General features: G+C 43.3%; 1 protein-coding gene across 9 annotated transcripts in view; it reads left to right on the forward strand.

Moving 5' to 3' along the window:
* KDM2B (lysine demethylase 2B) overlaps positions 1–21383 on the forward strand; it is a 110980-nt gene that overhangs the window by 62588 nt on the left and 27009 nt on the right. For all 9 annotated transcript variants that reach the window (XM_064392504.1, XM_064392501.1, XM_064392502.1 and 6 more), the window contains 2 exons: positions 2643–3097; positions 9817–9903. In XM_064392504.1, coding sequence (XP_064248574.1) covers positions 2643–3097; positions 9817–9903 — 542 coding nt within the window. The remainder of the gene's footprint in view (positions 1–2642; positions 3098–9816; positions 9904–21383) is intronic.

The raw sequence follows: 21383 nt of genomic DNA on the forward strand, positions 1-21383 counted from the left end.
TGTGGCTGGCACGGCAGGGCTGCCTCGTGCCAGCAGCCGGTGGCAGGGACGCGGTGGCAGCTGGCAGAAAGGAATTGCCAGCCCCCCTCCGTGTGCTGCCTTCTCCTGGGAACAGGCCCACTATGCTCTGGTGCTCCACTCCTCTCCTGCCTTTTGTTTCCACAGATGAGAGCAAGAGACAAAAAGTGGAGATCTCTCTTGGAAGCTTTTCCTCCTCGCACCAGAGCGTTACTTGGAGTAAATTATTCACACCTCCATAACGTGATCTCCCTCGTTTTCTTTAGGCCTTATTTACACTTGTGCTTTGCCCCACTTACAGCCATTAGTTCCTGTTCAGCAGAGCTACAGCATAGGAGGACAGAAACACGATTTTCTTTGTGCAGATTTACACCACTTTCTGTTAATGACACCGTCCTGGCAGCGGAGGGATGTGGATCTGCTTCCACCCTCTCCTGTTTGATGCCAGAACTCTGGCATTTTCTCCCATTGAGGCTGGGCTTTGTGCTTGAGTCAGTTGTAAAACAGCTCACCGAGGCTGTGTGGCTCAGAGAAGAGGGCTCCAGCCCTGGATCCGACAGCCTGGATTCTCATTCCTGGTTTTTCCCTAGATTTGATGTGTGACAATGAGCAAATCGTGCTTTCTCCCAAGCATCTGTTTCCTCAGTTGTAAAATGGGAGAATGACATAAGCTGATTATGTAGCCTTTGAGGTGGGTACGTGTGCTTGCTACTGTGGACAAAGGAAAAAACTGTGTGAAATAAAAGTTGGATAACTGAGTGGGTTTTAAATGTTCTAGTTAAGATATTTTCTAATCCTGTTTATTTTTCTAAGAGAAGCATGGGGGTGTATTAGCACAGAACAGAGAGGAGGAGCTGCTTTGGAGTGCTGATGCCACCACCTCAGCACACAAAATAATCTGTGAGGCTTTTTTGGAGGATTGCAGGGAGGAAGTTACCCTGCCCTGTGGATGGAGCTGGATTTAGCTGCACCCTGCCTTGCTGATAGCTGGTGTTTTCTGTGGCTGCCATCTTTTCACAGGCATTTCAGCTTAAACTTGCCTTTCAGGAGTCATTTTATGGCCATTTTGGTTTTGAGGAAAAATGTAAGCCTGTCTGAAGGAGTAGAGTGGATGGAGATGCTGGGTTTTTGCAGACCCTGTAGCAGCAGCACACTTGCCCTGGGAAGTGTGAGGTGACCAGCTCGTATCTCTGGGGCAGTGACACACAGAGCTGAGCTGGCCCTGCAGGGCTTTTCTTGGGAACTGCAGAGCTGAGCAGCCAGGCAGGCTGAGCAAGCTGCCTCAGACACTGCCACTGCCTTGGCACCTCTGACCACTGTGTTTGTGCAGGATGGTGCAGACTGAGCACAGACAAGGAGTGTCTGTGACCAGGAGGAATTCTCCAGCTTGGAACTGGGCTCCAGCATTTGTTTTGAATCTCAGTGTTAAACAACCGGATGCTGAGCTTCTCATTAATGTCCATTTAATCCTTCCTTAAGCATGGTTCACATTGTCCTCATCCAAAGCTACTGCACTGCAAAGTATGGAAGCTGTGAAAGGAACTTTTCATTAATTGTTCTCTCACTTTTTCTGTGTGACTTCTGTTTCCTTCGCAGTGTGTTTTTGTTTGCAGCTCCATCTCATACCCATTTCAGCCAGCAATAAAATTCACATTGATTTAACTGGGTGTTGCCAGTGTTAACTGTATTTTCCACAGAAATTCCTGCTGTTGCTAGCCTGCATTCAATGTTGTTCACTTAGTAAGGGAAATTGTGTCTAATAAATAAGAAAAGATGTGTGCTTGAGGGAACCATGGCCACTGGTTTCCTACATTGCTTTCACTGCTTGATTGCACGGAGTTGGGTAACAATTGGGGCTCTTAGGGGGAAATTAAGATTAATAGTTCTTTAGACTCAGAAACTTGCCTTTAAATCTTCCTGAGAAGTACCTAAAATGTATCAGGAATGGCATTAAGAAAACCAGTAGCATGGAGCTGTGACAGTCCCTGTGTTTCTCAGTGTGTTTTGTCTTGTTGTCGTAAAATAAGCGCAGCTGAAATCCTCTGTCTCAGAAGAGCAATGAGTATTCATGCACTAACAACCGGGGGTTCTTGTTTTATCAACAGTTTGTTGCTTGCAGAGAGGAAAAGTAGTGAGGAGTTGATTTTGTGCTGTGCAGGGTTCCTGGAAGAATGATGATGTACAGCATTTTAACGTGCCTTCTCCCATCATTTCCCCCTCCTCCTTCTGTGCTAACTCTCCTCTTAAAGCTGTAAAGCTGCCGAATCTGGTCTTTTTCGGATTTGTGGGAAAATTAATTGTGTGTGACTTAAGAGCTCTGCCTACTCCTAATTGAAGGCATAGAGGACTGAAGCTTTGAAGAAAGCATAATTTTTCCCTAAATGTTTCCCAGTCATTTGAACTGAGTAGATGTTAATGAAAACCAGCATTAAAACAGACAAACAAGCGCCCCCCTCAAAGAAAAAAAAATTAAAAATCAGCTGAATAAAGCCCATTCCTGTCACATACTCACTAAACCATTCTCCAGTGCCCTTTGAAATAGGCAGCACCTGGCCCCAGTGGTACAGAAGTGCTTCAGCTGTGAGGTTACACTAAAAATTCAGCATTCTTTTTCTGACTTTCAGATGCAAAAAGAAAACGCAGCACAGACAGCTACTCATCAGATTCGTGGTTAGACATGGATGAAGAATCTTGTGATGCCCATCTCCAGGAGGAGAAGGATGACAGCTTGGATAAGAACTCCAAATCCTTGGTGGATGGCTCCTCCTCACCCAACAGCACACACTCAGAAGGGAAGGAGGCTGCAGGGAGGAAACAAAAAGCCACAGTGATGAGGTACCTGAAAAGAACTTTGTCTAATGAGTCAGATGACAGCATAAAATCAACGACCCCGACGGACTATCCCAAAACACCCACGGGGTCTCCAGCTACAGAAGTTTCAACCAAATGGACTCACCTCACAGAATTTGAACTGAAGGGTTTAAAAGCCCTGGTGGAAAAGCTTGAATCTCTCCCAGAGAACAAGAAGTGTGTTCCAGAAGGCATTGAAGACCCTCAGGCTCTCCTGGAGGACATGAAGGTGGGTGTGATAACTTGGTGATCCACACAAGCTCTGCTCTGTGGGCACAGCAGGGGAGCAGAAGGCAAAGTTCTGCTGCAGAGGGGTGGCAGCTTGTGTGTGGTGACCAGCTCATGTCAGGGAAATTTCAAGGGAAATGATTCCTTGAACCAAAGCTGTCTCTGGCTCCTGTTTGCAGCCAGATTTAAGTGACACAGTCCTTTCTGACTGTCACAGTAGTGGCCAAAAGTTTGTATCCTCTCATAATTCAGCACTTGTTAAGTTTCACATGTAAATATTATACCTCAAAAAGTCTGTTTATATTTATACTTTTAATTAGCCCTTTTTGGTCTCGTGTCTCCCTGGTGTACACCTCATTAGCCGACACATACAAAATGTAAATACTTGATTGCAGCTCAGGAGATAGATTGTCTAACACTTCCAGCTGCTTTTTTTTTCCTTTCACCTTTTTCATTTTCCTTTCCTCCATTGCCCTCTATAGGTTGATAATTATTCTCCACTGGTACAATATATTAGTTTTGGAGCTGGTGTGAGGCGTGAGTACTCACTAGTGACACAACTTCTCTGTAGATTTTCAGTCTGTGAACAGTATGGATCTTCAGTTACATATTTTCTATACACAAGAGCTCTGTAAGGCACAATCTGAGGGGAAAAATATGTGTTTATGTGGTAAATGGGGATGGAGCCTGTTCTATTTTAGTGCAAGTGGTGTAACAGCTGCTTAGAAAGGCTTCAAAGCCATTAGAGAAGGCTGAACATGTGCAGTGTGCAGTGGAACCATATTCCCTGATCCTGGAGCTTGGAAGTGTGATACACTGCTCTCGTTCTGGTAAACCACAAGAGCTCAGAAATTCTCTTCTTGCAAAATCATTCACTTTGTACATGAAAGTGGATACACCTGCTCAAAGTTGCAGATGTAGATTCACGAGCTTGCTCTGGGATCAGTCATCTTTTAATCAGAAATCAAAATGAAGACCAGAAGTTGAATTTGTGGTGAAGCAGAAAGAATGGTCATGTTACTTCTCCAAGCTTGATGCACAGGATAATTTTCACTTCAAAATCCAGAAAGGGGTGCAACGTATAATGGCTGCTGCAGATGTTCCCAGTGGATCCTGCTCCCTCTTTGGATGCCAGACTCCAGAGTGCTGTGAGACATCTCCCTAGAACACAGCAAGGTACCATATGTGAATCTGGCTTAAAGCTCTGTGTGGGAGTATCTGTTTTCCTATTCCTCTCCAGAACAGTGGATTCACTGACTACAAAGATGCAGAACTACCAATGGACTGTTTACAAAAAGGCCAGTATCACCTTTTTGGTGATCCTGTGCTGTAACTGGTATTAAGCGAGCACCTGCCAGTTATGGTGTACAGCTTGATGTTCCATCTCCTTTGATAACTGCCTGCTTCTAAACTTTCTGTCCTTGCCAGCACATGCTGTAACCATCAGGATGTAACCCAACATCTGGATACTGATGGTTCCCTGCTGGTTCAAGAGCCCATGACCACATCTAAACATCAGCAGGATTGTTCCCCCTGGAATCACCTCTGGATGTTTGGCCAGTCTGTGACTGATTAGCCAGAGTGAGACTTTTTAAACTCATGTTAACTCAAACATCTTCTTGAACAGTGTCTAAAGAAGTGCTGAAGAACTTTCTCACCCATCTTTTTTACAGTATTGACCCACATACAAGCCAGCCCTCAGTCTTCAGAGAGTGGGAGCCAGTATGGCAGAGTAAATTAATGAAAGCCCATGCAGTCAGCTTCCCCCATAACTCCCTGGGGTTGCACAATCCACTTCCCAGGTGCTCTGAAGGAATGGGGGCAGTGAGGGGCAGCTGAGTGCAGGTCAGGGGGCAGTGCAGGATTCCCAGCACAGGCCTTCTGTTTGCTCATCAGCAGATTGTCACAGGCAGCCAGTGACAAGGTGTGACCCATTCCCATCTACTTCTGAGACCCTGGGTGCAAGAGCCATCCCTCCTTTCTGCCACTGTGCTCCTTGGTGTGGGGTGTGGTAGAGAGCAGTGCAGTGGAGCCAAAGCATCCAATCTCCTCAGAGCATGAGGTTTGTTTTATTCAGTTTATTCACTTCAAAAAAAAAAAAAAGAAAAAAGAAAAGAAAAGAAAAATCAAACCCAAGTGTGTGAGTGTTTCGAGCTTTTACCTTCAAAGGATGGGGCGTGCTGAGGGAGGAGTTGCCAAGTGACAGATTTTATTCCTCTGAGCATGCTCCAGCATAATGGTCCTTGCAGGATCCAGGGTTCCTTGGTGTGAGCATGCAGCTGTTCCCCCCTTGCTGTTCCATCAGGTTCTGATGTTCAGCCCCTTGGCTGGACAGGGTGAATGAATTTTCCCTTGAGATTCCCAAGGATCTCCACCCACTGCTCCACACATAATGGATGAGCTGTTGTTACCACAGGGAACTGGGGTGCAAAGAAATTAAGATAAAAGTAATTTTGGGTACTGACCTTATGTGCCAGGACAGTTAGTGTATTTAACAATGATGTGTGCAAAAGATGATTTTAATTATATTTAAATAGTTGTGGCTTAACATTTCTGCAGAGCAGGAGTTCTGATCTTTAGCATCCAGATCCCAAGCCAGGCATGAGGAAGAGCAGGAGCACACAACTCATGACACCCTGTGGAATATTAACTTAAAGATTTGCCCTGTACCACATAAAGACATAATGGCAGAGGAAGAAATACAGTCCATTTTCCAGAATGGTATTTATCTCCTTGACCACTGAATCATGTTCTTTGCTACAAGTTTTCCAACCTGTACAGATAATAACGTGGGGGATTTGCTGATAGCATCAGCAGTGCAGTGAGCAGAGGCCTGGCCCCTTTACCTCACCCTGATGAGTACCCAGGGCACATTCAGTCAGCTGTGTGACTGAATGGAGGCAGGAATCCTGCAGGAGCTCTGTGACCCATGCTGTGACTGTATTTGGCTGTATTAACAAGGTTTATTTCATGGGCAACCCAACTTTCAGGCATGTGATGTATTAATAATGCTTCCTATTAGAAGTACCCTTTTAGTGCACCCATTTGAGAGTTATTTTTAACAAATGCATAGCAAGAACATGCTCTGACAAAGTCTGAAAGCTCTTGCTCTGCTGGGAAAGTCTTAAACAAGTTTCTTCCTGAAGCAAATAAATCAGTGTTTTTTCTAGCACTTTTATTTCTTAATGAAATACACTCAGGAACTTTTTTTGTATGACATTCAAGTCTGTCTTTGTGCTTTAGGAAGATAATTAATGTTTTCAGAAAACAGGATATGGATAGTTAAACTGGAGAAAGGAAACAATTTTATTCAGTGATGTGAAGTTTCACAGAACTACTCGGGGTAGCTCACAAAGAATCCATGCTTTCCCAGCTGAGCAGGAGCACGGTAAAGGATGGGTGACTGGATTACTGCTCTGAGTGGTAAACACAACCACAGCTATTTACAGCTATTTAATGTCAAGTAGGTGAGACTTTCTGAAGTAAAGTAATTTATTTTCCTTACCAGAAGGGAGACTGAAAACTAAACTAAGCCAGTGTAAATTCCTTACACATCATCTGAGCTCCAAACTAAGTGTGCCTGTCTGGTGGGGACACAGCAATCCAGAAGTGCCAACTGCTGCCTCTGCAGATTGAGCACCCATTTATCACCGTGATCGATGGAGTGCAGCAGCACAAGGGAGGCTTATTTGCAGAGTGGAACAGGCCTCACTTGGAGAGCAGGTCAGTTCTTCCCTCAGCCCAAGCAGGGAATGAAATCCCTGGTGGTTGCAGCAGCGCTGGGGTGGCTTAGGCATGAAGAAGAGGTCACCACTGTACTCCTTGGGGTAGGCTGCACTCCACGTCACAGGACAGGTGAAGCTGAGCACACCTTGGATTGTGGCACTGCAGCCCACACTCATTAAACCCACTGCCAGGGATTCTCACCTGTGTGCAGCCTCTGATTTCTGCACATTTCTGAGTGGTACCAGAGGATGGTAATTCCTGTGCTGCTGTTGGGGACCAGGATTGTGAGACCTGCCTCTTACTACTGCTACAGACCTTGCCCACTTCAAAGCAAAACCACTGCTATTCTGCAGAAGGGCCAGTGGAAGTCCATTAGAGCAGAAGAAACTCGGTTTGAAGAACAGAGGTTGTCAAATATCTGCAACTCCTTGGCAGCAGGAGAAGATTCTTGTGCAAGACAGATGATATCTACTGAAATATGTTCTTACTTTTTCTTGCCAAGAAATCTTACCCCCTTCCCATTCTGATGACAGAAAAAAACCCTCCCTCTACTGAATGCATTTCAGGGGAGTCATTCCTTGCTGTGCTTTTGAAATTAATGGCTAAGCTGAATTCTTATACAGTTAATCAGCTTCTTCCCTTCATACCTGCTGTTGTCACCACAGCCCTCAAGTGTAATGAATCGAGCCACCTTGTGCTGGAAGAGCATCACGTTGTTCCTCTAACTGGAGCCCCATGGCTTTTCTTTATCTTCTTTTTTCTTGTTTTTAAGCAGGTGAACAAACCCCTGCCTCCCCCAGGCTGTTGTGAGCTGCCACTTGACGCTCCCGTCAGCGAGTGTGGCTGTGCTGTGCTCTGTGCAGACAGCCGTTGTTTTCAGCTGCCTCAGATGATAAGCTGCCATAGTTTTGCATTTCTCCTTGGATAATATTTTCACGTGATACATACGATAACAAGAAACCTTCATTACCTTGCCAAGTTCTTGGAATATACTGTGCTTTCCATTGAACTCCAAGTCTCTGACAGTCGTTAGTGGAAATGTTAAGATTTTCTGTCTTACAGGCTTTCAAACCTAAGAGTAGCAAAGTAAAAAGGGATTAATTTGTCCTTTGTTTATGGCTCTCAAGCTGCCTCCTTGTTCTGGAGAATTTTGGCTTTGCAATGAGAATACAAAAGAGCTCTCAGTTTTAGGATTGAACTTTCAGAATGTGGTCACAGCTCAGTTAATGCAGTGATCTCTCTCCAAATAAAAAAGACATGAGAAAGGAGGTGCTCCTCAGCTTGGCCATGAGTTAATTTGCCAATGATTAAAAGTTGTTGGGTGTTGCACTGGAAGAGCAGGTGCAATACAGACTCTGCATCACAGCCAGGTTGATGTGTTTACTCCTCAGCTTTGCAAACCCCTGAGTGCAGCCACAGCACCAGGCTGATGAAACTGGGCTTGTACTGGTATTGCTTATTTTGGTCCCTGGTGCTGCTTTCAGCCTAAGCAGCATCACCAGCAGCCTTGCTGGGGTGCTGCTGTCTGCAGGAGCAGCTCTGTGCTGTGTGCTGCTAACAGCTCTCATTTCAGCACAGGCTGGGGAATTGGGCTCAGTGTGACAGGTTGTCTGAGCTCCAGGGAGAGAGTCAGCCCCAGGGACACTCATCCAAACTCAGGCTCCTGGGAGCTGGAACATGCCATCACACTCCGGGCTTTAGTTGGATGATTACAGATGAATTCCAAGTGCACTCCCTATTAAAACAATTACTGTATTTTAAGCTCTTTTTGTATAGTGTGTGAAATTACTAATTACTAGAGTGCTGCACTGGGGACTGACAGAGCCTGCTGCCTGTTGTTGGCTAATTAAGCTTTTTTCATATACTTGGGAATAGCACTGCTGAACTTCATTGTCTGGGGTCATCTCCTAAATATTCTGTTGAAGTAATTTCCAACCTGCAGTTCTCATTTGTTCTATTGGAGCTTTTTTTTTTCAGTCTTTAACCTGTTGGTGCTGATTTGGCCTTCAGTTTTCAGCAGCACAGCAGAATCCTCCTTCTGACTCCTTTTTTTTTTTTGTTTTCATTTCTTCCTTTTCAGCCACCTGAACTCCACAAGGAAGAGCTTTGTAGCTAAATTAGTGAGCATGTAGGGAGTCACGGGAGGCGAGCGTGGCCTGTTCCCAGCTGCACCACGGAGTGTTTTACACCTCTGTGCTGACTTACTGGTCATGGCAGTGATTCACACTGGTGGAAGCTGTGTCAGCCTGTGCAGCCCACTCACGAAATTTCTAGAACAGTGCATCAAAGAAAAGGGCTTGCTGGGGGTGGAAGGGAGGGGAGACCAATCTTTTTCCCTTAATGCTGTCCGTAGTCAGATCCTTTCCTAGTGAACACTCAGGAACCTGAATGCCTCAGCTGGTCACATGAAGGGAGCTGGATTCCTGCAGCTCATCATGGGGGGAGGAAGGGCAGTGGGAATGATGGTGCTCTTGGATTGCCATTTGCAAAAAGATGAAATGTTCCAGAGTACATTTTTATTCTTGACTTATCTGAATGATCAGGCATCTGAGGATTGCTCCAGACTACACACCTGATGCCCTGTGATGGCTGAAACAACAGGGGCAGAGCCTCACTGCTTCTCAGGCCTTCTGTGGCCCTGATTAGGAGAGAGGGGGTCAGTTGTGGGGTCAGTTGGGATTTAATGACCTGGATTTGAGGGAGAGAGGTGATAGTGGTGAGACCCTGGTCTTGGACACACCAATATTAAAGAATTCTGTAACATTTGAGGTGATTGATGCAGATTTTGCTGCCTGTTTTGCAGGAAGTTTCACATCTTGGATGTTAATGACTGGTGCTAGAGTTTCAGTGGGAATTGGAAGTGTGGAAGCAAGAGGAACTTGCAGAGATCTTGTCCCTCTGCCATGAGAGCAGAGTAGGTCTCCTGTAGGTCTCTGCACTCTTGAGTTGGAGAAATGTTTCTCTGGTTAACAAAGGCCTTTTCATTTGCCACAGAACATACTAAAGGAACATGCTGATGATGACCAAAATCTTGCCATTTCGGGTGTCCCTGTGGTCAGCTGGCCCAAGAAGACCACAAAGGTAATGAGACACAATTACTTACTACCCATTGTTGTGCCTGGTCTGGTGTTTATTTATCTAATCTGACAAAGTGCTGTGTATCATCTGTTGGCAGCTGCTAGCATTTTTAACACAACATGTTACTTTTAATGGTTTTATGATTAAGACTTGGAACAAAACAAGAAATTGCCTTAGTAGGGAGAAATCAAAGTTTCAATTTAAAAAGAATTTGAGCCTTACTTACCAGTAGAAAACTTGATGTGTCTTGATCGTTTACTAATTATGGTTAAATCTAAAAATTTTGATGCATTTTGTGTAAAATTAAATGATGTGTAAATGCTACAAATCAGTCACTTAGGGAACACTCTTGTCTGAACGAGAAGATGGTTTTTCTCTTACACTGTGAGACTTCCTGAGTGCTCTGTACATGTGCCACTGTAGCTTTGAAGCATTGTTTTCTGTCCTTGTATCCTAATTTTTCCTCCTATACATGGGAGTAATTATTTTCACTTTGCAGGAGAACCATGAGGTTTGCTTCGTTAAGGCTGATAAAGGGTTTGAAATAATTAACGAAAGAACAATGTCAAAAGGCTGGTTGTTATTTATAACAGTGGTATGTTTACCACACTGCAGTTATTCAGCACGCTGTAAAAGCAGCTTTGCTTATTTAGAAGATGTCTCATCGCTTCTATTTTTACTTTCATTTTTCACTGAATTAGTTTTGTAATCCATTATTTCTTTAGAAATGCTGAAAGGGTCGGTCAGCCTAAATCAGGCTTCGATCTGAAAATCTGTCATTATCCCTGCAGATACCTTTCAAATAATTACCAGGGAAGACAATTCACTCAGGTCTCACTTTTTGTGCTGGTGAATTGGTGTGGCACATGTAGCCAGCCATGAGAATTTGCTGTTTGCAGGTGGAGAGTTGGAGACCATAAACATGGAACTGCCAGAGGAGAGTGGGGCAGGATGAGCACATCACGTTCCTTCTTGGTCTCTTTTTGGGTTTTAGCTCAGCACATTTCAGAGGAATTGGGTCTTGTTAAATACATATTTCCCTTTTAGCTTGTAATAAATCCAGGGGAATATGCTCTGTGTTTAAAACATTGGTTTAGAAACAACAGTGGAAAACCTTGAGAAACGGGTGTGGGATTCTCCACTCCTTTGGTTTTGTGGCTGCTGCTCATTGCATGGTTTAGGCATTGAATAAAGCAAAATCTCTGTGACCAGAGAAAAGGTGGTATGGGAAACATGTAAGATAAAACTGAGGAACAACTGACTCCCTTTTGAGCTTGTGAGAGAAGGGAGGGTCTGAGTGCTTTGAGGCTTTTATAAGCTTTGGCATTTGTTAATGTTCTTGTTCACTTTATTTTGGAACCTTGATAAATGCTTCATTTCTTCTATTTTATTTCCGTGTATTGGCAATGTAACTGCAACTCTAAAGGATTTGTAATTTTTATGACTTAAATCTTACCCTTTTTTGCAAAATCCATCTTGTTAGCTGCAAGGGATTTTTTTTCAGGTGTTTATTTTCCTTCTGCCTTTCTGAAAGCAAAAACATTCAGGAGGCATCATTCCCACTGGTATGACAATATCAAACATACCAGTTAATAACAAATACAAGGAAAACTTTCACAGAAAGTTAGACTTCAGGTTGAAGTTTGGGAATAAACAAAAATTGATAGTAGAAAAAATCCTTTCCCCATTATCTTAGTATTTGCTTTGCTTAATCTGTGATCAGTTTCTGTTATGTCTTATGTCTTAGTTCAAAGGTACACTTGCAGATAGGGCTGCACATTTCCCAAGAGAAAGTTGTTGTGGTGCTTCTGATTGGCAAATGTCCTTGTCATCTTCCATGTTGCAGCTATTTCCCTTCCTGGGAACAGAGGCCAAGCCAACAGGCTGGGAAGCTTAGAGCTGAGCCTTTGAGTTCCAAATTAAAATCTGTGGGAAAGACAATATAGGGGAGATTTGTCTAAAAGCAGTTTTAGTAGTTAAGCTTGGTTTTTTCTCCTTTGTTCCCTGTAAGCCCTGATAATGAAATAGAAGATTTTACAGAGAAGAAAAACCCTTAGGGAGGGGGAAACTCCCTTGGAAAATGGATTGTAGCTGGTGGAGCAAGTCTCCATGGCCAGAAGATTCCACAAATGTTGAGCACCAGGCAGGGGAGTAAAATCTACCAGTAATTTTGCTTTCTGCACTCTTGCAGTTTCTATAGGAGAAATGGCAGATATTTCCCAGTGCTCTCCTGAGATCCTTGTGTTCAGAGGGAGCAGGAGATCCAGTGCAGCACAGGACCAGCTCATGTGGGGCTGCAGGAGACATTTTATTTGGTATCAGTTTCCAGGGACAGGAGGATCGTCTGATTCCAAGCCATGAAAGAAAAGAAGGGAACTGAAATCCAGAAAGATGAAGCAGTACATGGAACAGAGTACATCTCTCTTCCTTTCTCCTGAGAGAAGGCTCCAGAAGAGATTTAGAAAGACAAGAGCAGCAGATGGAGAAGGAAGAATAAAGCCAGCATTAAATGCCAAAACATTTCAAAGAAAATGGAAATTACTGTAAAGAAAGGAGGGGAAGAGACTAGAAATGGCAAGAGAGCAGAATTAGGAGAGAAGCAAGTACTGAAAAGGGATGGAGTGGAAAAGCAAAGAGCAGAGGGAGAGAACCCTGATTAAAGTCAAGGAGTAGGGACAGGGAATGTCTGTGTAAGTAACCCAAGCTGGGGAAGGTCGAGCTTGGTTACATTGACTTGTTTTGAAAGAATTTGCCTTTGGTACCTGAATGATTTTTGAAGCAACGAATAATATATCCCTTTAAAACAGAGTCAGTTTCTTTCACGTGCTGTGAGTTGCAGAGCTGCAGAACGGCTCTTGAAGCCTGTGACATGCTGGGGCTTAAGGAAGAAATATGTTCATTCACCTCAGATCCCACTTCAGAGAGGAGGAGGTGTAGTGGGCAGGACACTTCACCAAGTGCAGGGAAGTGTGTCCGTCCGTGTGTCCGTCCGTGTGTCCGTCCGTGTGTCCGTCCGTGTGTCCTGGCCCCGCAGTGCTGCCTCGCTCTGTCCACCTTTTCCAAAACATTTGGGGCTGCCACTCACACTGCAGCTCCCTGACAGAGAGAATGGTTCTCTGGGAAAAGAAACAGAAGAGATGATCAGCCTTGGTTTAGTGAGTGGATGGAGAACTGGGTGACATTTGGTGATCTTGTGGGTGATGCACAAAATGGGGTCTGCGCCTGTTCCCAGCCCTGCTGCAGCACCTGCTGTCCTCTCAGCTGAATGGCACATCCTGCTCCCTCCCTGCTGGAGATGGGGCTTCCCAGCTGGGAGGCTGGGAGGTGAAATTAATGGTTATAAACATCTCTTGCATCTTCAGTGAAAAGTTCTGTAGTAAAATGTAGGAACCATTACTGTTTTGTGGTAATAAGAGAGATGGAGTGTGATTCATAGACACCTCTTCAGATCATATTTACTCATCTTTATGGAGCTATTTTGAGCTGCTTGTACTTCTTATAATTTATTGACAATTATTTAGCACAATAATTACTCTCCTTTAGGCACCTTTTTTCCCCCCCCCCCCTTTGGAAACTATTTCAGAAGAAGCAAGAACCTTTTTCATTTAGCTGTACAGTAAGAGACAACAGTCCAGTGCCAGTGGTCTTAGGATATGTACAACAATCCTAATTTAGGCCTGTTGAAGGAGTCAGGAATGTGGGACTGAGTGGATATTTGAAACCTGCTTGTCCTGCTGGCTGACAGTTTCTGTACCTGCAGGCAGGACATTTCCCACTGGCTGTGGCGCGGATGCAGCTGTGGATGTGCAGCCCCATCCTGTTCCTGTGCCTGGGGCTCTGCAGCACTGGCCTGTCCTCACTTGGTGCAGGGCTCAGTGTTTCTGGGGGGTTGCAGTCATGGATCATTAAGGTTGCAAAAACCTCCAGGATCATCAAGTCCACTCTTTGACCAAATCCTGCTGTGCCATGCTGTCTGAAGGGAGGATCTCCACAGGGCACACTGCCTTCAGGTGCTGGGTTCTTCAGCAGCTAAAGAGGAGCAAGGAATCATCCCAACTAACTTCTGCACCCTCCCTGGGACAGGAACTTTTGGGTGGTGTGAACAGAGCCTAAACATGATTTTCCACTGTGGCAGCTCGCAGCTGGTCGCTGGAGCAGGAAGCTGTGCCTGCCAAGCCCAGTCTCAAAACCCATTCCCATGAGCTACTCAGCCCTGCAGCACCAGAGTTCCCATTTATCTGCACAGGAATTAGGGATACTATTTTATTTAAGGAACTCAGAATATGGCTTGAGCAGAAACCACGTTTTTCAAACCATTTCCTATTTCTGGAAGAAAACAGTCAACTCCAGCACCATGTAATTACACTCTGTGGCAGTGCCTTCTGTTTTTATCGTGATAAAGATCTTCAGTTGTCTATGAAGAGCAGCTATAAAGAACTAAAATATGTTTGGACTCTCCTGTTCTGTGAAGAGTTAGAAATGCAGACTGAGAGCTGGATTCTCATCTCTTACCTGGCACAAAACTAAAGCCACTGCATTTGCAATGAGAGCGAGTGTCCAAATATATTTAGGTCTGGCTGTGAGCAGGAGATGGAGCTGTAATTTTCAGGAGCTGGTTAACAGTGCTGCAATATGTGGCTGTTTCTCTGATGCCTGTTCATACTCTTTCTCCATGTAGTTTTTACCTGTTGATTTTAAAAGAAGATAGCTGAGAAGTCTGATAAGGAAATGGTAATATTCCTATATAATGGAATACTATTAATTAGTAAAGGCCACAAACTGAAACTTTGATTGGATTATTGGTTTTTTTAAACACCAGTTTCCCTACAATTGGCAATGCAAACAATGTTCATAGCTCTGTATCAGGACATGAGAACCAGGAAGAAAAAGTGATCATTAAAAAAAAAAAAAGGAAGGCACCTCTCAGGCTTTTTTTTTTTTTTTTTGAGTTGGGGTGGTCACAGGTAGGCATCACATTGAGAGGGTCCTTCTGGGATGGCATCATCTGATTTCTGTCATTAGTGAGTTCTGTCCTACAGCAATTCAGCTTGTACCCCATTATTTTTATTAGAAGTCTTTTTGCAGAATTCTACATACACATCCATGCATCTGAAAAAGAAGGATTAACTCATATGAGCTAATTTGTGAGAGGCAGAGCAAAAGGCTGATTCCTGAGGCTGAGGAAAGTCATGTTCCACCAGCCCACAGTCCTTGTAGCACTGTCCTGTTCCTGCTGGTGCTAAAGGACTCGTAGGAACAAAGCAGAAATACAGAGATTCCCTTTGCTTATCTTCCCTGTTAAGATGGAAGATTATATCTTCATCTTCTCTGCTTAGTTTTCCCTAGTAGAATTTTTTCTCTCAGTGAATTTACCTAATAATTTGTGGAACCTGTTGATCTTTTTGATCTCCTCAGCATCCTGTGCCAGTGTCCCCTGCGGTTTAATAAAGCTCTGTGTAGATAAGTACTTCCTTATGTTGTTTCAGATCTGTCCTTTAATATCATAAATACACTTCATGCCTTCTGTATCATGCATTCTGAGAAATTTGAATGAGGTCTCTGTTCATCTCTGTGCTGTCAAGGATTTTTTTATTTCCCATTGCTGTGTTTCAGTATTTTTTCCTCTATTCCCAAGCGGAAAATCACAAGTCAGTTCAGTCTTTTCTGGCATAAAAAACATACATATGAGCCTTTTTTTTTATTTTTTTTATTCTATTCTAGTTCCATTATAGGTAGTTTTGAGGTGAGGGTGAATGTGGGACTCCACAACCACATATATTCAAGATGTGATGGTGGAGAGCAGAGACTGGCAGGACATGCCTGGTTCAGCATGGCCCAGCAGAGTTGAAGGGGGAGGTGATTGTTGTTGGACTTCAGGGAGTATAATCATCTGGGCAGGAAAAGAGTTATTGAAGCTAATGGACAATGTTGGCATGGGAAGAAGTGAATATAAACATACCATAAATAGATTTAGGCTGGAAGTAAGATTTCAGATCATTGTTCACAGTCTGAACCAAAGAGCACACCAGAAGAGTGGACAGCTGTGATGAAAAGGGTGGTAGATTTTTTAGAATGAATCTGTAATTTAAATAATAAAATTCAGTGGGATTAGCCACCATCTCCAGATCTGGACCCCATAGATGTTTCCATGTACTTCCATACGTCTGCCACCATTTCCAGCAAGGAAACTTTTCCCCTCTTTCTGGTGGTTCACCTTAAAAGTGAAACCATTCACCATTTTTTAATAACAGTGCTCCTTTAATTATGGATTCAGTTTTATGTGACATTATGCATTGGATCAGAGCTAAAAAATAGTCAGTAAATGGACTAAGAATCAGTGGACACAATAAATTCGATTGTATGCAAAAATTAGGGGGTAAAGCTTAAAATGGAGTGTTTTGATTCACTTGAAACCAGTGTGATTTTTCAGAAGTGTTGGGCATTGTTTTATATTAGCCTTTCTTTCAGTTCAGGGGGAGAGGTGTGAGGTGGACAAAGAACATTCCTGAAAACCTTTGAATAAGTGCTTCCAGTTTTTACTTGCTTGCTTACTAAGAATTCCTGCCATAGCTATCGCTGGGCCAGCTCCACCCAGAGAAGCAGGAGCAGTGAGGGACTCGTTACAGCAATTAGTGTTTTAACCAGAGTGGTGTCTGAAACAGATCTGAGCACGTAGAAATGGCACAACATCAAACCAGCATCAGCTTCAGGAGCCTGCCCGGGGCTACCACCAGGAAAGCAACATTCCATGGAGCAGCAGTGGGAAAACTCTGCCAGATTCCCTAAGACAGGCCATTCCATGGAGATCTACTCAGGGAACTTCCTGTGGGAATACAAATGTATTAGAAAGCACATCCTGATAATTAAAAACAAGCACTTAAGAATTAAAGTAAAAATCGAGTCTATCTGGTGTTAGAAAAAGCTTGGAAAGGATAAAAAAGATAAAGGTAGATAAGAGAGCAAAACAATCCTGTGTAAATTGTTGTGTGATGTATTTACTGGTTGAGATTCTGGGTAAGTTGTATGGTGTATTTTTCTGGTTGAGATTCAAATAAGTTTTCCATCAGTCATTCCAAGTGGTGCAGGAGCAAAAAAGAGATTTAAACTGTCGCATTTCATTCTTGCCAGGCACCAGCTTAAAGGTGTTTGAAATGATCCCACACAGCAGAGCCTGAACTCTGTTTGGTGTCAACAACAATTTTAAATGCCAGTAGTCTACAAGGAGATTTGCATATACAAATATGTGTGTATTGTGAATCCTTTTTGTTGATAAAAAGTCCTGATTATAAAGTTCATAATCTACTGCAAATCAGGCATTTCTTCATAGTTATCAGATGCTAATAATTACTTTTCTCCCAGAAAATAACACAAGTACAAAAGAAAATGAGGATTTAAATCAATTTAAATTTGTTTTTCTTTTACTGATTTAAATTGTGATTGGAATCAGTGATTTAAATAATTTTGAATAATTCGTGTTCTTTTACACTGTAGGATAGTAGATGCCATGTGGTAGGAGAGAGCTGAAATACATTCAAGAAAAATACCCCAGTTCTGGCTCCTGACAAATCTATTAAGACACAAAACCACATACTTGATGTTTGGGGGATATTTTATTAGGGGACTTCCCACAGTAGCTGTGCACATACGAAACTAAGGCCTTCCCTGCTAAGTACACTTGAGGGCAGGAAAAAAGCCTGATGCACCAGAAGCAAAGGTTTCTCGGGGTACAGTGCACAGGAGTGAAGCTGTTGGAGCTACTGGGAGTTCCTGTCAAGCCTCTGCTTTCCCAGGGCTGTGCTGCCCAGGAAGGCAGCTCCTTGCCTGACCTGTTTATTTTTCTGAGTGCTGTTTCAGTCTCTGACACACATCAGTCCTCCAGACAAATTCATTTGTGCAGACCCGAGCAGTTCCAGGGTCTGGTGGATGTGGATCCTGCCTGAGGTGCCATTAGGGGCTGGAACAAGATGGTCTTGAAGGTCCCTTCCAACCCACCCCACTCCGTGACTCCAAAAGAGCTTCACTGCCTATTGCCTCAGTATTTTCTAACACCTTTGCCTGGTGACTTGACAGATTATTTCTCACCTCAAGAGGCTGTACTTGAAATATTGTGTCCCTTCAGGGAGTAATTATAAATAGCAAGGACTTGAATGAGCACCTTCTTAATCTTCCATCTTTGACTTAATATTTTCACTTCTTATCAACTCTCAGCCACTTGCTTTGAAATCTGACCAATGCCTTTATGTGATTAATACATCAAACAGGTAAATTAGAGCCATTTTGACTCTGACTAGAAATCTAAATGGATTGGGGAAAAAAAATGAACAGACATCTCTGTTTTCCAACTGTTGTGCTCCAGGTATCATGCAAGAAGATTTATGTATTCCTCCCCATTGTCATTCCTCTACCACAGACACGAATATTCAGTAAAATGAATTTTTCCCAACTATGTCTTGACTACCATTTTTCAAGACAGAAGCTTTCTCTTTATTTCATGACAGTATAAGTGCTGGTGAAAGCTACTGTAGTCTTAAGACTGTTTCCTTAGATAGTCTATGTGAAATGAGTTGACAGATCTCAGATTTTATCACCAGGAGCCTGGCTTGCATTTATTGCTCAGCTGGCCAACAGAGGCTAAGGTTTGAACCTGGTTTAAGACTTCCAACATCCTTTTGCTCTCCACCACTTCGACATTAAAACAATCCAAGCTTTGAGTACGTATCTGGAAGTTGATAGTTTTGTTTCTGGATTGAAGCACATTGGCAGAGCAGTGGGAAAGGCGTTTGTCATTCCACAGCACAGGCCGTGCAATTATGGACATTAATCCTGCGTGCACTTTTCAGAACAAAATTGAATTGTATGTTCTGTCCCCAAGAAGATGGCTTCCTCTTAGTTCCACAGCACATTGAAATTAAAGTCTGCTGAGAATATAAATGAGGGCTTGTTTCAACTTCAGGACTTTCCTGCAGGCACCAGTGGACCAGATAGAAGAGGGACAGCAGTGCTCTCCTTTTTGAAAATAACAAATATAACAAAATACATGGGTACATTCCAATAAAAGCTGCGAGTCTTAGCCTGGTGTGGTTTACTTTTAGTCCTGGATGTTACCCCACAAATCCAAATCAAGTTTGTAGGTGATGACAATGAGCAATGAGCCCTCACAGGCAAACAGCACTTGAGCTTTTCCTTTGCTTACCATGTGTTTGGGTTTGGTCTCTGGATTTTCAGGCTGCTGCCCACACGTTGGACACAGCTGACTCTCCCAGCGTTCTGTGCTGTGTCAGAGCACACTGAGCCTCTTGCAGGAAAGCAGGTTTCCTATTCCGGTTAATCCACTCTTTCACATCTATTTGCATGTTCCTCCACAGCATGGCAGTCACTGCTTATCTTCTTAGGAACCTCCTTCACTGGTTTTTGCATTTACTGACAGAACATGGCTCTTGGAGACACAAACTGAGCTGGGGAAATGCTTTGTGCCATAAGGCTCTGTGGAAGAAGGAAGCATGGCAGGATTTCCCTCATTTCCTAGTGGATAGTCCCAGTCATGTCACGGCTCTTCCTGCAGAGGAGTCTGTCTTGTGTGATAGATGCAGTCCCTGTTTCACCATTCTGCAGTCTTACTCATTACTTTTTTAAGATGTCACAGTGTTTTGGGAGGGTTGTTTGGTTTTAAGGCTTATGAGTGAGGAGTCCCTGTCAGCAGGGTTTGCTGGGCTCTTGTTTGGGTGCTGCTCTCTGCTGCAGTGGCCTCCAGGAGGTGTTTGTACAGCCCTTGCTGCCTTTGGATCCCCTGGAACACTGCTGGACACTGGTTAGGGAAGTACGAGCAGTAGCATTGCATGGAGGGAGCAGTCAGTATTATTTCATCTTGCTTTACTTTATTTGATTTAAAGTTGATCAATCAGACTGTTGAAAAGATGGTGACAGATACTCAGTGCATCTGATGACAGCTCTTATGTCATAGTTCAGATGAAGTAGATGGGAAGTAGTAAGATTGTGGATATTTAGGCTGTCAGACTGTCACTGCTAGTGTTGAGAATACAACTGAAATATTGGTTAAAACTCTTGAGAAAAGTGTCATGAAATTTGCTCAGGCCCAACAGTTAAGATCATATTTCATGTGAATGGACACTTACACCAAAACAATGAACCTTAGAAAGCTACTAGGTAACTCTTTTATTCTGATACAGGTCAATAATTGTGATTCATAAACATCTCAGTGGGTTTCCTTTTCAAAAATGTATGTGCTGGCCTACAGAAAGCAGCAGCAGCTCGGATCACATCTTTTTTTCAAGGACTTGCATATCAACCAGCTTGAGATCTAATTGTTTCTGTGTAAATATTTTTTTCTAATACCGGCTAAATATTATACTCTGTAAAGATGCATAAAAAGTTTCAAGGGAAGGTTAAATCAAAAGTGTGTTTGTGCCACATAAAAAAACTTTATTTTGCTTCATTATTGAGTATCATAAACTCTAGTGTGTAATAGGAAAACACAGATCCTGTTCAGCAGCAGCTGCAATCTGTTGGTACAGGAGATGCTCAGGAGTGAGTGAGTACAGCACAGGGGTTGTAGTCGTCCTCCCCCAGCTTGGTTTTAGTACTTAAGGATATTTGCATGAGAATAAAATCTGGTTCTTTGGCACTCATCTGCTCCTGCTGTTTATTCTTCGCTTGAGGTTATTGTCTCAGTTTGTGACAACATAATTGGTTTCTGTGGAGAAGATTATGATATTGATGAGACTTATATATGACTTCAGGTGAGGTGCAATCAAAGCAACAGTTCAAAATAGAAGGTGCTGTCTGTTTTCATGCAGTTTTCACTGTGGCTCATTCAGCAGTGTAATTAAGGATGTTATTTATTACTGAACTGTATCACACTAAGCTGAAGTATGGACACAGTTCTGCCACTGCAGGCAGGACTGGGGTCACTGCTGCTTATTCTGTGTTCTAAACTGTTGTAAACTCCACCAGGCTGGGCGACTAGACACAGGGTTGCTCACTATTTGTTGTAATTTAGTGTTCTCTAGTGCAGACAGGCTGAAAGAATTGAGCTTGGAAAATGGTCTCTTAATAGTTCCTTCTGTGTATTAAATATTCCTTTGAATGGTTAGCTGCTCTTGTACAGGATAAGTTTTTTTGAGAGCAATTATAATCAGAAACAATTCTTTCATTGTGTTGTTTCCCCCTTGCTGATTCCCAATTTGCTATCTTATATCATACCCTATCCCTTTTTTTTTAAACACCATCTCGGCAAAGTTTATCTAGCGTTTGGAAATCATTCCAAGATCTTGGCATGTGTGAGCTGTGTGTCCTAACTCGGGCTCTGTAATTAGAGCTCACTTGCCACTCGTGGTGCTGCAGGGCGATGCTGTGGGTTGCACTGGGAAGGAACCTGCTGCAGCCAGGAGAGGCCAATGCCAACATCAGGAGTGCTGGAATGCGTTGCAGATTGAGAGGAGTAGGATGATCTCTGTCATGATTTA

The sequence above is a fragment of the Passer domesticus genome, chromosome 17 (genome assembly GCF_036417665.1).
Source record: "Passer domesticus isolate bPasDom1 chromosome 17, bPasDom1.hap1, whole genome shotgun sequence".
NCBI lineage: Eukaryota > Metazoa > Chordata > Aves > Passeriformes > Passeridae > Passer > Passer domesticus.